The sequence below is a fragment of the Oryzias latipes genome, chromosome 10 (genome assembly GCF_053564925.1).
Source record: "Oryzias latipes strain Hd-rR chromosome 10, Olatipes_Hd-rR_3.1".
In the NCBI taxonomy this organism is placed as follows: Eukaryota; Metazoa; Chordata; class Actinopteri; order Beloniformes; family Adrianichthyidae; genus Oryzias; species Oryzias latipes.
This window is the reverse complement of record NC_136246.1, coordinates 29985998-30000892: the sequence shown is the minus strand read 5'-3', so window position 1 is coordinate 30000892 and position 14895 is coordinate 29985998. Positions and strand designations below refer to the sequence as shown.

The window sequence follows — 14895 nt, the reverse complement described above, 5'->3', positions numbered from 1 at the left end:
AATCCGCTTCAGGGTTCCCACACTCTCCGTTAAAACACCTGGTTCCCCACCAGCCTCTTACTTTTTATGCAAGCTGTTCAGTTTTGTTTTGTTTTGTTTCTATTATTCTGCACAAATGATGAAATAAGCAGAAACTAAGGTGCTCAAATATGCCAAGATGCCACATAAACAACTAAGATAACTGAGGTACAAACATGGCATCTGTCGACCATTAAAATAAACAGTTTTAAAAAGAAATCCAAGGTGAAATGTTGCTAAAAGAAATTCAACAAACTCTATGAGATTCACCAAGAGTACTTTCAATTTGATGGAGAATGAAAAAACCTTTGAAACAAGAGAGCCGTGGATTTTCTTCAGGATGTCGTCCATCTCTAGTAGTTTAGGCTGAATGAGTGAGCTGTGAGGCCCACTGATGTGACCAATGTGGTCCAGGCCCAGATAGTGTAGAATCAAAATGTCCCAGTCATCCCTCTTAAGTGTGCTGTCCAAGTGACGGGTTACATTGTTGTCAACCTGGTGAAAAAAGCAAAAGATGTATTTAGTCAAATAAGAAGTTTCCAAAAGATCTTCGGAGTTATTTGAGTTATTATGAGGAAAAGACATTAAAGAATCATTTAATTTCCAATTCAGCACCATTTGTTTAAAAAACTATGTATGTGTCAAATTTGTATTTAAAAAAATTTTTTTTTTTAGTTATAAAAATGGTTTTTTTAAGCAAGTCTGATACAAGTCAAACTGTGATAGTTTAATGACTGGATGCCAGAAACTTCAACTCTTATGTTTAATCTGTGTTTACAGTGGTCTGTATCTGTCAGCGGTTAAGGCCATGTCACACAGCCGCTACGTCCATTTTGCGCTCATTGCACGAAAGGAAATTGGTCATACATGAATATACGCGTAAAAGTGAGAAAGGTTGTGATCTTTACATGGAATTTTCACAGATTTATCACAAATGAACCACGTTAGAAATACGAACAGTATGAATAAACTACGCAAAGAACACATAAATCAATGTAGAACATGAATCGTGCATGATTATTGGGCTGTACTTATGCAATTCATTATTGATTTAGCGTCAATTACATCATTTTAACGTGATATGTATGCCGTATATGCGATGAATACATCAAGGTACGTGCGTGAAAAGTCTGTTAGATATACATGGACATACGTGGAGGGTAGTGATAAGCCACAAATTTGCGTATGCATCTCGCAAAAATTATGCACAATTGTGTAAGATTAAAAGTAATAATTACGTATAAGCTCTGTAAGATACACGTAAACTGCGCAACTGACCAAAAATTTTGAAAAGCCCAAAACCAAATTCACGTATTGAAGGGCATCTGTGCATATCTATGAATGACGAACGCAAGACACACTTATGAATTACGCATATCACCCATGTATCACGAAAGACCGAAATTTCATACTTGCAATATGCGCACAATGTACATAGTGACTGTGTGACATGGCCTTTAATGAAGCCTTACTGATGGACATCACTGAAGGCTGATGGACCACCCTCATTTTAAATAATTGGAATAACTGGGTGTGTCTGCACATAAAACTATGATGCACTATGGAAAAAGGAAGGTAGACAGGAGCTGTGTGGTCTTGGATCTGGCCATTTAGTGGAGCTTGCTAGGTTGATAATTCAAACAAATCGCATAAATTTGTGGTACAAGCACCAAATTTGGCATGGATGCATCTAAGGACCCTCTCTTTCACCAAACGTACATTAGTCATGAGAAAAATCCAAAATGGTGGCCATTTGTAAAGAGGGCAGCCATACACTCAATTGTAATAAAAATGTTCAATGTCTATTTGCCCCAGTCCCAAGAATGAGCTTTTCGTGGCTAACATGCGCTTCTGAAAGATGGGATCATAAGGTACATCCATGCCAAATTTGGTGCTTGCACTACAAAATGCACGATTGCTTTAATAACTGGCTCCATTAATATATTTGGGTGTTGTATTAAAAAGAACCAGCGAAGCTGTCGCAGACCACAAGCATGCAGTTTGGAAAAACTTGTTTTGCCCGAATGTGACTTGACCAATTCAATGGCTTAAAATGTCTAACTGGAGAATTAAATTTACTGTTTACTCAACAAAAACACAGGTTGATACTCAACATTGAGTTGAAGGGTAAACTGTCAAACAACCGTCCTTTAGAAGAGTGAAATATAGAGAACAAAATAGATAGATTTGGACAATTTAACACCGGAGCTAGAGCTCGAGTGTTGATGCTCTTTAAATGATGTTACACTTCAACTGTTTACGCAATTAATGCAATTCCGACGGGTTCTGAAGCGGAGAAAAGCAGCTTTACGCTGATATGCAACAATTCAGTGTGTTGCATATCAGCGTTTGCTTTGCCAGAATGCAGCAAACGTAAAGTTTATTGATGTTAAATTTTCTCTGCATCAGAATCTGCTGGAATTCCGTTAATAGCTTCAATGGTCGATTTCCAGTAATTGGGTCAATGGTCGAAGAGTTGTGGTACGTCTAAGAGCGTGTGTTATTTAGGTGTTGTCGGTGACGTCTCCAGGGTTAAAGGGTTAAGCCTAATTGGTGAAGCTGTCACAGAATTCGATTAATAGCTGTGTGAAATTGAAAATTACAACAAATTCTTGGGTTCTTTTTAGTCAGACGACACTTCAAAATAAAGCCAATTTTTTGTGGTTATTTCAAAAATCAAATATAAACTTTTAGACTAATATCCTTAGGGTGACAACTGTGTTGTGAGTTTCTCAAAGCTGTCTTGTGCCCAGACTAACCAAAAACTGATTGTTTTTTGTTGCCACAATATTTACTTTACCTAAATGTACTGAGGTTCCTGCACCAAGGAAGTCACCTTGTGTTTGTATCTTTTCTTGATGTGTGGGCAGCCAGGCTGCAGCAGTTGAATTCTCCACATACCTCTGTGTAATCGGAGACAAAAAAGGATGTGGTGCCATCGTACTCCATGAAGTGTTTTGGAAAGAGGCGCACCCAGGTGTCGTCTCCGTAGAAGATGATCTTCTTCCCCGCTGTTTTGGCTTGCCAAATGAGGTTGTCTTCCGACAGTGCAGGAGAATTTAGGTTCATTACCACATCAATGAAGCCTGGGATGCTGCCAGTGGTGAGAGCCTGGAGAGGGATATGTTGTTGTAATTGTCCTTTGAACAATAATTGTCTCTCAGTGGTGTTATGCAACCCAGCAATTTCAAAGTAACTCAGATGATTAAAATTAGCAAGAAACAAAAGACTTTTTATAGTAAATCTTTAAAAAAGGTCTTGATGTAAAAAAAAAACTGACAAAAGATTGATTTTTTAATTTTATTTCATGAGCTAAATGTCTGAACACATAAACAGTGACCGTATGTCAGAAGCCCCACATTTGAACTTGTTTCTCCTTGGCACGGTTCTTCCAAAGAGTTTTTGTAAACCTCTCAAGGAAGCCAGAAGGGGAAGGATAGTGAAATTTCATCAAGTCAAAAACGGCAAGTCTTTGTGGGTTCGTCTGTAACCGTGTAAGCACACTGCTGTGTGTATTTAATGTACGATGTGGGGGATAAATGTGTTTTGTTGTACATTTACTTAAGTTTACAAACATATGTAAAGAATTTCACAGTGATGAGTACCTTGAATCACAGTTAAATTGTTCCATCTGAAGCTAAAGTGGCGTTCTCATTTCTTTACAAATCTCTACCCATTAGGGCCGTACCACATGAGGAAAACTCGCGATATGCAACATTATTGATCAATATTGTGATGACAGTATAACTTGTGATACATGAATAGCAAAACAACCAAAAACATAATTTCCATTTTACTGCAACAGTTTAATTTGAATAAGAGTTAACCTTAGTCTACATAGGAAGCCAACATCTAACATAAAAGAGCTCCATCCGATTGGTCTCCAACATGAAGCGATCCACCTGATTGGTCACATGCATAAATGGATTTTTTTGATTCGTTAAATACTTCAAGCTGCCATTAGATTGTTTTAGCACATATAAGATAACCATTTATTGCAATTTTCGCCATCTTTTGAGATATGCGTATCACACATCTTGATATCGAGGCGACCGTGGTGCAGTGGTAGGGCGGTCGACCTCTGATTGGAAAATTACAGGTTCAATTCCCACCTTGCCCGCCCAAGGCGGATGAATGCTAATTTTAGTTCATTAAAGACTAACAGGATAATTACAATTTAAGCCCTTGTGGTGTTAGGTGTATTGTCCAATGAAACAATACCTGTAAAGTCTGGGATTTTAACCAACCAACTAATAGAAGGATGCCGAAGAGCTATATATTTACAAAAAAACATTTTAAAAAAACACATGGTGTGCCCCCCTTTATTCTTTTTTTTTTTCCATTTTCTGACTTACCTTCTACGAAATCTACGAAACTAAAACAGAAATATTTACTCCTGCTGACTTCTTCAAAAAAATCTGAGATAACCTGCATTTGTTTGGCATAGAGAAGACAACATTTTGAGTTAAGGAAAACAGAGTTTTGCATCGTTAGAGGAGAAAGAAACTTTTTCTCTGGATGACAGGAAAATAATGTCCTTAAAATTTAAAAAGCTGCTTGGAACTCAGCCCAGGATTCTCCAAATATTGAAACAGTCATGCCAACAGTTTATAATGTAAGAACAAAGACAAGACTTAAAATTGAGAATACAATGATTTAGTCAGCTCTTTAAGTCTTATTTATCCGTTTTTTTTGCCGGTTTGAGTGCTTGCCCTTGTTTTTCAGGTCACATTTGATCTGAAAAACAAACTATTTTATTCAGCTTTTGCATTCACAAAGAAAACCCTGCAGCCATTGAAAGACTGGGCTTTGTTGGAGGACCACTTGAGCTGAACAATCCCAGCTCTTTCCTTACTTCAACAGAGAAAAAGTCATTAGAAAGACCCACAAAAAGAAGACAAGGTAAAGGCTAAAAAGTCTAGACAAGTCTTGACAAAAGCATCCTGCTCTTTAATTGTCTCATATTGTCAATAAATCCAGGGTCATTGGCTCTTGACTGTGACAGAATTTTCTCTTGTACTAAAAAACTACCTTTGTTGCTCGTTAGCCACTGATAATTTAACCAAACTCAATCAGGAACAAATAGAAGTCAAAGTTTTTTGTTTAAAAAAAAGGTGTCCACTGGGATTTGAGGCAGAATGTTAAAACTTGTGAGTCTTGTTCTTGAAATGAACTATTCACCATCTCCTTCCTGAGAGTGCAGGTGCTTGTTTCAGAAAAAAGGATGGACAGTCTTGATGAAGCTACTCTTTCTGCTTTATAAGCTGCAGAGGTCCTTTGTTAATTAATAGAAAAGGGCCTGTATGTAACTGGAAACAGTTGACTGTACACCAGGGGTGGGCAAGATACGGCCTGGGGGCTGGATCCGGCCCGCCTCCATGTTTGGTCCGGCCCACTGAACAATATCAGAAACCCATGTTTTTTATTTTTATCTGGCCACACGATCAAGAACCGCATATAACGTCACATATTACTCCCCCCTTCTGCAGTCTGTGCTCCAACCTGAAACCCTCTAAAATCTCTGTCAAATAGAACAGAAGACAGTTTCACTTTCTAAGTCGCAGTTCATCTTTCCCGGTTTAGCTCATTCTTTAAGAGCAATTGTGCTGCTTTTTTAAGACAGCCCACCCTGTTCTGTGTCCTGATTGGCTGGAGACCTTGTCCAGCAATCTCCTCAGTCCGTGCCGTGTCTCCTGTACAGAAACACGGAGCTATTCAGATCAGAAATCTGTGATCGATCAGATCTTTGTTTTCATTCTAAGATCCTGGACCTAATTTCTATGAAGGTTTGAGAATTTAAACAAGAGAAAAGTGTGAAAATGTTCATGTCTGTCTGAGAAAAGTGTATTTAGGCAGTGAGGAGTTTTACTGCCATAAACGTCTGTAATCATTCTCCTTGGATTTCACCAATCACAGTTATTTTTAGAACGTAACTCCTGCAATAAACGAGGGAACTCTGTACTGGTGAAAAGGTAACGCAGATATATGCTGAGCTGCAGCACAAGACGTAGAAATTTGCTTTTTTCATTGTTACTGGATGAGAAACAGACATGCAGGACACAGCTGCTCAGTTTTAGTGCAAACTGTGAGACGTGTGAGGAGCTGCAGCCCTCAAAGTCTCAGCGGGAAAATGAAGGCAGAGGATCCACTATTTATTGGTTTTTCTTTTAAATATATCAGTATACATTTTCCTGACTTTTTGTCTTTGAAAATCACAGTTATTTAGTCATTTTTTCATTTCATAAATAGTGTTATTTATTTTTATTAAAAGGATCATGAATTAATAAAATTTTATTATAGGGCTTTACGATAAAAGAAAGGTCAAAGAAGTTGAAAGAAAATGACTTATTGTGGCCCTCACAAGAAAAAGTTTGGGGACTCCGCTCTAGCATCCATGTGGTGTTGGAAGATTTGTTGTTTTTCATTCTTCCCATCATTCAAACACCACATGAACGCAGCATTTCTCTAAGATTTACACGAGGTACATCAAGCCGTTGGAGCAATTGGCTCTAAATTGAGAACAAAAGTTTTAACCTAGAATCCTCTAAAATGCTTTGTTTTAAAATATAATTTTCAATCCAAATGTTTTCATCCAGATTCCATGTTATGTCTTTCTCACTCCACGCATCTGGTCCTAGTCCGGCCCTTCTATCCAATTTTAGAACCCTATGTGGCCTGTGAGCCAAAATAATTGTCCACCCCTGCTGTGCACAGACAATTTTATATCTTATTGTTTGAAGGCTCTGTAGAAAAACCGGCCAAATCCTACAGTGATACTCAAAGCCAAAAACACGCTGAGAGGTTGCCCAAACGATTCTATGACTCAACGGCGCTCTAATGGCGGGCCCACGGTGTGGCTAAGCTTGCCATGTGCTACAGATAAATGTCAAATACAGTACTGTGGGTAGTACGGATAGTTTTTGGCAGAGTAGTAATATCTTGTAAAGTTGCCACAACAAACATAAGGGTTGGTTTTAAGCCAGAGGAAAAAAGAAAAATCAGTTTTATTTTTCGGTATTATTCCCTTTTTCAACTTAGAGGGAAATATTAAATGAAAAATATATTAGGTTTTCTAATTTGATGTTCTTATCAATTAGTCAAACTGAAGTGGTCAAACAACAACATAACTGTTTACTGCTGATTTATATAAGCCACAGAGAAGAAGAAACTACTTTCTGAAAGCAAACTTTGATTTTTGAACATCAAGGAGAACATGACATTGTTCCACACTCAAATTTATGTCTATATATAGGTAGAAAAATACAGGCTAAGTCACAGACATAATGGTATATTAGCTGTTGTCGACAAAGTCAATCGAGTTCAACTCAGAGATATCAGACAGGATGTGACTTTGGTCTCCAATGCCACCTAATGGTGTATCACAAACACTATGAAGTGCAGGAAATGGTGAAGAGCTCTCTGGACTACAGACTGAATGAATCCCAATGGGCTTTATTGTCTATATATAAACAGTTATAGACTCAATAAATTATATTCAATCCTTTTTTTCTAGATGAGAAATTAAACAGCAAAGTCATCAAGAATGTCTTTAAATGCCACAAATATTGTAATATAAAGTGTCCGGTTGAATAAAAGCACAAGTCTTTAAAACATATTGTGCTATAACTGTGTGAGTATCTATGATACCAATTACCGTATTTTTTTCCCTTTAAATCATCAAAAACACTCACTGTATAAGAGAGAACCTGTAATATTTACGATCAAATGTGCAAAAATATAAATGTAGAGAAGTTTTATTTGCTAAATCCCTACGGTGTCTTGGAAATGCTAGTTCAGTAGGGTCAAAAAAAGAATATAAATGGCCTTTTCCTATGTTAAAAAAAAGAACAACATAAAGAAACATTGAAAAATTAAAGAATCTGATACTATATTAGTTTGGTAAAAAAAATTGAAATTGGAAAAATAAAACTCTAAAATGATTCAGAGGGTGAATAACTGAACTACATCTGAGTTTTAAACCTAGAAACTGGGATAAAATATTAAACTCCCTGCAAACCAGAAAAATCCAGTTTTTGCATTCACACACTATCAAAACTGTCAAGATTAGTTCCATCATAAAAGCATTTTTTTTTACTGCAATCAATAAAAAAATCAATTCCAATAGGAGAAAATGCACAAATGGTAGCAGAAAGTGTTTTGTTTAGAACTAAGTATTTTCTTTCAGATTTCTAAGTTAGATCTGTTCCTACATGACATCAATACAAACAAGTAACTGAGAATCTTTACAACCAACATGATTTGATGTCATTAAACTTTATGCTAAGAGAAAAGAGTTTGAAATATTTTTAGAACTGACTAAAAGGGGGAAAGAAAGCAGCAAGCTGTAAAGAAATGAAGGTACACTAAGCAAACACTTGGTTTTTTTTATAAATTATGGACAAAAAAGTGAATTTTTAATACACATTTTATAAAATCCAGTTTGGTTGAGTAAGTATCTTTCCCAATACTTCTTGGCAACGAAACTTCTATTGTTTGAAAACCTGTTTACTGCAGATTTAGAATGCTGCCACATCTCTAAGGAATACGCATTTGTGGGATGAGCAGCAAACCTGCGTTTGCAGTTCATTCTGCTCCTCGACTTGCGTGTGGGATTTGGGATGATTCAAGTCTGAGACAAGACGTCCATTGAACACTCAGAAGCTTGGGTAGTGTGTGGAAGAGCTGCACACAGCCTGGCAGCTCCTCCTCATGCTGGTCATCCGCCTGGTCACTCACTGCTGTGGGATGACATCCCATTCTTCAACCAACCTTCGTCACAAGCCAGTAAACGCGGTTGTGCTGGTGACTCCAACATGACAGCACGCCTGAGCTGATGGGGGTCAGGACTGCTGGCAGACGGTTCCATCCTCTCTGTCTCTGATCAACCCCGCTCTGTGGGTACCAGCGTCGTCATCTTGGAGGGTGGAGTTCAGTCCCAGACTGTGGACATATGGAAGGGCCACCTGTTGTAGAACCTCATCTTGACATCTCTCTTCGCAGAGATGACAAACTTCATCCTTTCAGCGATGGAGATGGGTCCCCACATCATCACACTGCCTCCACCAAACTATACTGCTCTATCAGTGCAGGAATCAGCATAGTGTTCTTCACGTCTTCTCCACACTAACTCAGTGATCTAAATGCCAACGAAAAATAAAGTTCCTCCACATGTTGGGTTTTGTGTGAAACCAGCCCAAGTAGGCACAATGAAGTCAAACCAGGCCTCCTGGCAGTCCCAGAAGGCTGGCTGTAAGTTGTCTGTTACAGAATATCTGCCAGCAAACCTTAACTATACATCTACAGGACACAATCTGTAGTTCCAAAGTGGAGAGACGGTGCAAGGACACAGTGCTTTTGGGGTGTTGCTTTCATCAGATGCCCATCTAAAGGTCTGTCTATGACATCTCCCTTCAAACTGCACACATTTGAGCTTTATTGCCATTTGCACGTTAAAATCAAGTTAAACAAGTACATTGGAAGTTTCTAGCTCTGTGAGTTCTGCTACGTCACACACAGGGGAGCGCCAGCTTGACATCCAGTGAGTCCCTAGTTTGGAAATAGCCCTAAAGCTGTAACAAAAGGAATATTCCTGAATCAAACCTATCAGGATCAGGATCAGAAACTTAAAAAACAGGTCAATAAAGCAGACAGCCCACATCGACCTGTACGGGCAGTTGTGACTGCACCAAGACACAATTTAACCTAACAGTACACTTTGACCCACTGTGAGAATCAACCAATCAAAGATCAGCATCCCTTTGTGTAATAAAGTCATTAATACATTTGTTCTACATCTCCATCTTTTTTTCCTTTTGGAAAACAGTTTAACCAAGACTGACTTCTGCACATATGTTGGGTTTCTGTGAGTTGTAAATCTATTTCTATGGACTTGTCTTTTACAAGTCCATGGAAATACTGGTTCTGAAAGCAGTTTTTCCTACTCCTTAAGTCCTTACTGGTCTTTCGGTAACATCATGCATTAGGTATTGGTAAACAGCTTTAATGCTCTGAACTTATTCTTAAAGACCCACTCCCATAAAAATCCTGTATTGGGTGTTTTTTAACATCTTTTTGTAGCATTTTTCTAATGATAGAGGACATTTATAAACAATTTAATATAAACACTTTATTTCTGAGTATTTCTTTATTCAAATCGAGCTGAATCAAGAGCAGATGAAAAAAAAAATGCAGTTTGAAAAATTATTTTTTTGTGACGCAGCAATTAAAAGGAGCAGGCAAAAATTCTCCCTGCTCGTTTTAATTCTGATGCATCCACTTGCAGACAAAACAGATCCATGTAGCGGTAAGTCTTTCTTTTCCTCGTCTGAGCTGGAATCTGGATCTAAACTGTAGGACTGGAAGACTCCAACATTGCTTGCCTTCTTTGTTGCTCCGCTAATGTTAGTTTTGGGTTGTAAGGCCGCTGTAAGGTAGCAGAAGAAAGTGTAAACAAAGGGATGATGGGATATCAGTGGAGGCTTACTTCTGCCCCAACAGTCCCACCTACAACCCAGAGGCAAATTTCCTGCCGAGCTGCACAAACTTTGTCCTAGTCAGTGCTACAGGTATTTGGATTTTGCCTGCGGACAGCATAATCAGAATGAAAAGACCACTGGGAACGCTTTTACAACAGATCAGAATATGATTGGAGTGGTACTTTAAACTGTGAAGCTGTTTGAACGTCCTATTTAAACTTTGCGTTGTGTCATAATAGCTGTTGCATTGAAAACCTTCCAGCCCAGAACCTATTCCAGTGCGATGACTGTGCAACTTTCCAAAATGGAGGAAAACTATATATTTTTTGCAAATTCTTTAAACAAACAAAAAGAGTTTTATGTCATATTAAGAAAATGGGAGTTTCTTTCACCAACATTCTGAATTATTAGATGGGAAACTCTCTTAAACTAGTCCTTTCTAATATAAAGAACACTAATAGAACTCTAACTGTACTTAGTCATCGTAAACCTTCATAAGTTTGATGTAGTTTTAGTTTTTGTTGCATTCTGATGGTTTCTTCTTTTTGTTACTCCCCCCTTCACCTTTCTCCATCTTTTTTATTTTTTTTAACCAGTCAACCTTGCTCTTCATCATGATCACTAGCCGAGTTTGTATTTTGACAGCTCCTGCGGACTGGATCACATTTACAAAACATTGTTCGGGGAGAATTTCTTGTGTATTGTAGAGCTGCCAGCACTTGTACAATCCTTTCACTATAGATAATACATAAATATTGCCCGTTATTCTTCCCTTTCACACGCAGACTGAGCATCCTGCTTTACCTGAAAACCTCAGATACGCGTCCTCCCGTTCACCTCCTCAGCACTTAAAACAGGTGAGGCAGTTCTGCTCTTTCGCCTGGAGAAATCCTCCCCCTCCCTGCCTCCACTGCTGACAACAACATGCTGACTTTTTCGCAGTCTGTTCACAGGCTCTGCTTCAGAACAACCAACTGCGAAGCGCTCATGACTTGATAACAGTTCCCCTCTGGCTCCTCTCCTAAACTAACCTCATCAGAATGACACTTTTTTTTTTTTTTTTAAATATGACACACCACACATTCCCCCGCAGATTCTAAAAATCAAACTATTTTAATAGCTCCAGGTCCAAATAAAAGCTCTCGTTTTCAAAACTTCCCAAATCTATTCCTCACAGGATTATTGCTATTAAAGCACTTACCAATATACTCTGGAGACATGCTGGGTTTTCCTATTTGCTCTTCATTTATTGCAGCTGTGTGACATTTGTTAGCAGAATGGTTCTCCAAGAGCTTGAAAGCAAACTCAACCACATTAACATTTTGGGGTATTTCCTGCAACAAATACCCTCAAATAAAAACATTTAAAAATCCTCCCCTTGATTTAGAGCTGTGGTGCCCAAATCCAGGCCTCAAGGGCCGGCCTCCTGCTAGTTTTCCAGAAACACTGCCGTTGCTGTTGATTACCTGGATCAGGTGTGCTTTTAGCCAATAAGGAGCTTCAATGGCAGGATGGTTGGAAAACATTTAGATTTAGAGGAGCTTGGCAGAGGTTTTCCACAATCATCTAAAATGAATTAAATTCCTTTTTCAGCTCTTGTGAAATGCAAGAACATTGCATGATGCTGCCACCACCATGCTTCACTGTGGTGTTTTGGGAGCTTGAGGTTTAGAAGTGTTTTCTTTAATGAGCACAATAACAAAATGTGTCTTATCTGGCTGAAGTCGTTTTTTTGTAGATATTAGGTGGGTCCTAAAGACTTTTTTTGATAAGCTGGTAAGTGACTTATCAAGATTAATTTTGATTCACCGTAAACCAATCTATAGGGCTATAGGCATCTTCTTCTTCCACTTTCGGCTTCTCCCATCAGGGGTCGCCACAGCGAAACAACCTCTCTTTCGAGGATGAGTAGCATGGTTAACTTGGCAATGTTTTACGCCGGATGCCCTTCCTGACGCAACCCTGTCAATCCAGCTAGGCTTGGAACCAGCACAGCAGCAGAGAAGGGAATAGGGAGAAGCCCGGAAACCAAACCAGCACGAGCTAAACCGGCCCCCCTTATAGGGCTATAGGCATCTGCCATTCCTAAATCTATTTCCAGTCAGTAGAATAGAATTGAATTTAGTAAAAACAATTCAAACAATTAATACATGACATCGCCATCCAGGTACTGATTCAGCACAAACCTATAGCAGTCAATCAATCAATCAATCCTTTACTGTCCCGTGAGGGAAACTTGTGTTGGGCTAAAGAGCCCACAGCTACAACATAAAAAACACAACAGAAAAAACATACACAATAAGACAACAACCAAAAAAATAACAACCCGAGGCACTGCTCTGGAGCATTTACAGTTTGCTAAGTGGTCTTATGTCTGATGAAATGAACGAGTTCTTATATCTGTTGGTTTTGTATTTGGCTGCTCTGAAGCATCGTTTGGATGGAAATAATTCAAAGTCAGAAAACAGAATATGAGATGGATCACTGAAGACTTTATGAGTTACACGTGTCACAGAACACACAAGAATTTGCTGTAAAGATGGAATTTTGCGTGTACCTATGACCTTCATCGCTGTTTTCAACATGTTTACTAATTCTGTTTTTGTTTTGAACAGACAAACAGCCAATCCGGACACACAGACCGTAGCGGATGATACTTTCAAGTACAGATGAGTAAAAGGTCCACATTATTTTTGCTACTGACACCAAAGAGCCTCAAACGGGGTAAAAAGTGTAAATCCTTTGGGCCAGACGGGCACAGAGAGAGTCAGTGTGAGCAATTCACCCAGGTATTTCAATGATGTGACAGGTTCTATGGTATTAATGGGGAGGGGGCTGTGTGCTCTAACCTCCTGTGGATCACAGATGATCTCCTTGGTCTTTTTCTCATTAAATATAGGATGAGGTATAAATCAAGTAGAACTTGGAGCCAAAACGAGAAGATGGTGGTGCAAAGATAGAACCAAATGTTCCTCAAATGTATTTATATTTCGGTCCAACGTTACAACTTTTGATTATTTTTTTAAATGACCCCCCTTCTGTTACATTTACTCTTTTTTCCCCCCTTTCCTTTGCTTGTATTTTATCTTGAAATGTATTTTCCTGTGAGAAGTTATCCTATTTTAATAAAGAGACTCTTGTCTTGTGGTAAATGTGTGATCTGAGCGGTTATCGTGTCTACTTCCTGAATCCTGTCGGAGGTCTTACCTTGATCCTCGGCATGGTGACGGTAGGGGGTCTCGCCTTGGCCACAAAGCTGAGAGACGACCCCCTTTCGATGACATGTCGCGTGTAGGGCAGAAACATGGGTCCATTGGGACCAAACACAAAGTCCTCCCGGAGGGCGTCCACCAACATGACAACCACCCGTTTGAACAGGGGCTTGGGGGCGCCCGACGTGTTCGAGGAGCCTCCTGCAAATACATGGGACAACGTGAGCACCGGCGGGTCAAGGGGGGCGCGTGCCAGCCCGGTGGTGGTGCCTGGTTGGTGCCGGTCTCACCTGTCAGCGGCTCTGGCGGCAGGTCCGACAGCTTGTTCTTGGAGGACAAAGACGACTTCACGGGAACAGGGAAGAATCCACGCAGGAAGAGGGCCACGCCGAGAACTTCCAGCATTAAAATAAAGGAGGCGAAGACGGACGAGCGTACTTTCATCGCGCTGGTTGGTCGTCGGGCACTTTTTGAATGAGAAACTTATGCTAGGAACGTCACGAACGACATGTCGCCAAGTTCCTACAGTTTACGGCGGTTAAATACAAAAGCACACGATACAGTTTACCTGTTCTCACCTAACATGCATTAATGTAACGTTTTATTGTCGTATCTTTAAATTAAAAGCACAAATTCCATTAAACTCCGATATGAATTATTTGAAGCTTCCGCATTGGTGACACAGATCTACGGAAAGCCTGTAAGACCAAAAAAGGATCATATGCGTTTCTTCAAAAGCGTCTCTGAATTCTCAATTTTTCCGTAAATATTTGAAATTTGCATATTATTTGCTTTAATGTTGTTTACTTGAGGCTAATGAGTTCAATTTAAGAAAACATTTCAACAAGTTTACTGGATTTATAAATTAATTAAATGTATTGAATAACAAACTACTGTATACCAGATATTTAGTGCATTCTAACAGATAAAACAGGACAGAATTAGTCGATTATAACAGTAAATCCTTTTTAAACTTTTAGCCAACACTTGTTCTTTTTGTAAAATAAAAATAAATAAAATAATATATATTTTTTTAAAATTATGGTATAAAGTCCCACCTAATGTTTGCAGATTTACAGTTTTAGAATTTTTTTGGTAAAGTTGTAGGTAAAAAAGAAAGCATTCTACTGCTTTTTTTAACCTAAAACTCTACCAGGATGAATGGAAATATACTCTGACTAGTTTAACTA

At 38.9% G+C, this 14895-nt stretch overlaps 1 protein-coding gene across 4 annotated transcripts in view; it reads right to left on the bottom strand.

Moving 5' to 3' along the window:
* Positions 1 to 14413, bottom strand: part of pigg (phosphatidylinositol glycan anchor biosynthesis class G (EMM blood group)) — a 128054-nt gene extending 113641 nt beyond the window's left edge. For 2 of the 4 annotated variants that reach the window (XM_078953735.1, XM_011480497.4), the window contains exons 1-4: positions 13996 to 14413; positions 13701 to 13906; positions 2920 to 3129; positions 325 to 513 (exon numbers count right to left, since the gene is read on the bottom strand). In XM_078953735.1, the coding sequence (XP_078809861.1) occupies positions 325 to 513; positions 2920 to 3129; positions 13701 to 13906; positions 13996 to 14149 (759 nt within the window). In that variant the 5' untranslated portion in view covers positions 14150 to 14413. The remainder of the gene's footprint in view (positions 1 to 324; positions 514 to 2919; positions 3130 to 13700; positions 13907 to 13995) is intronic. The other 2 variants (XM_078953737.1, XM_078953736.1) reach the window with 2 other exon arrangements.
* Positions 14414 to 14895: the final 482 nt, after the last annotated feature.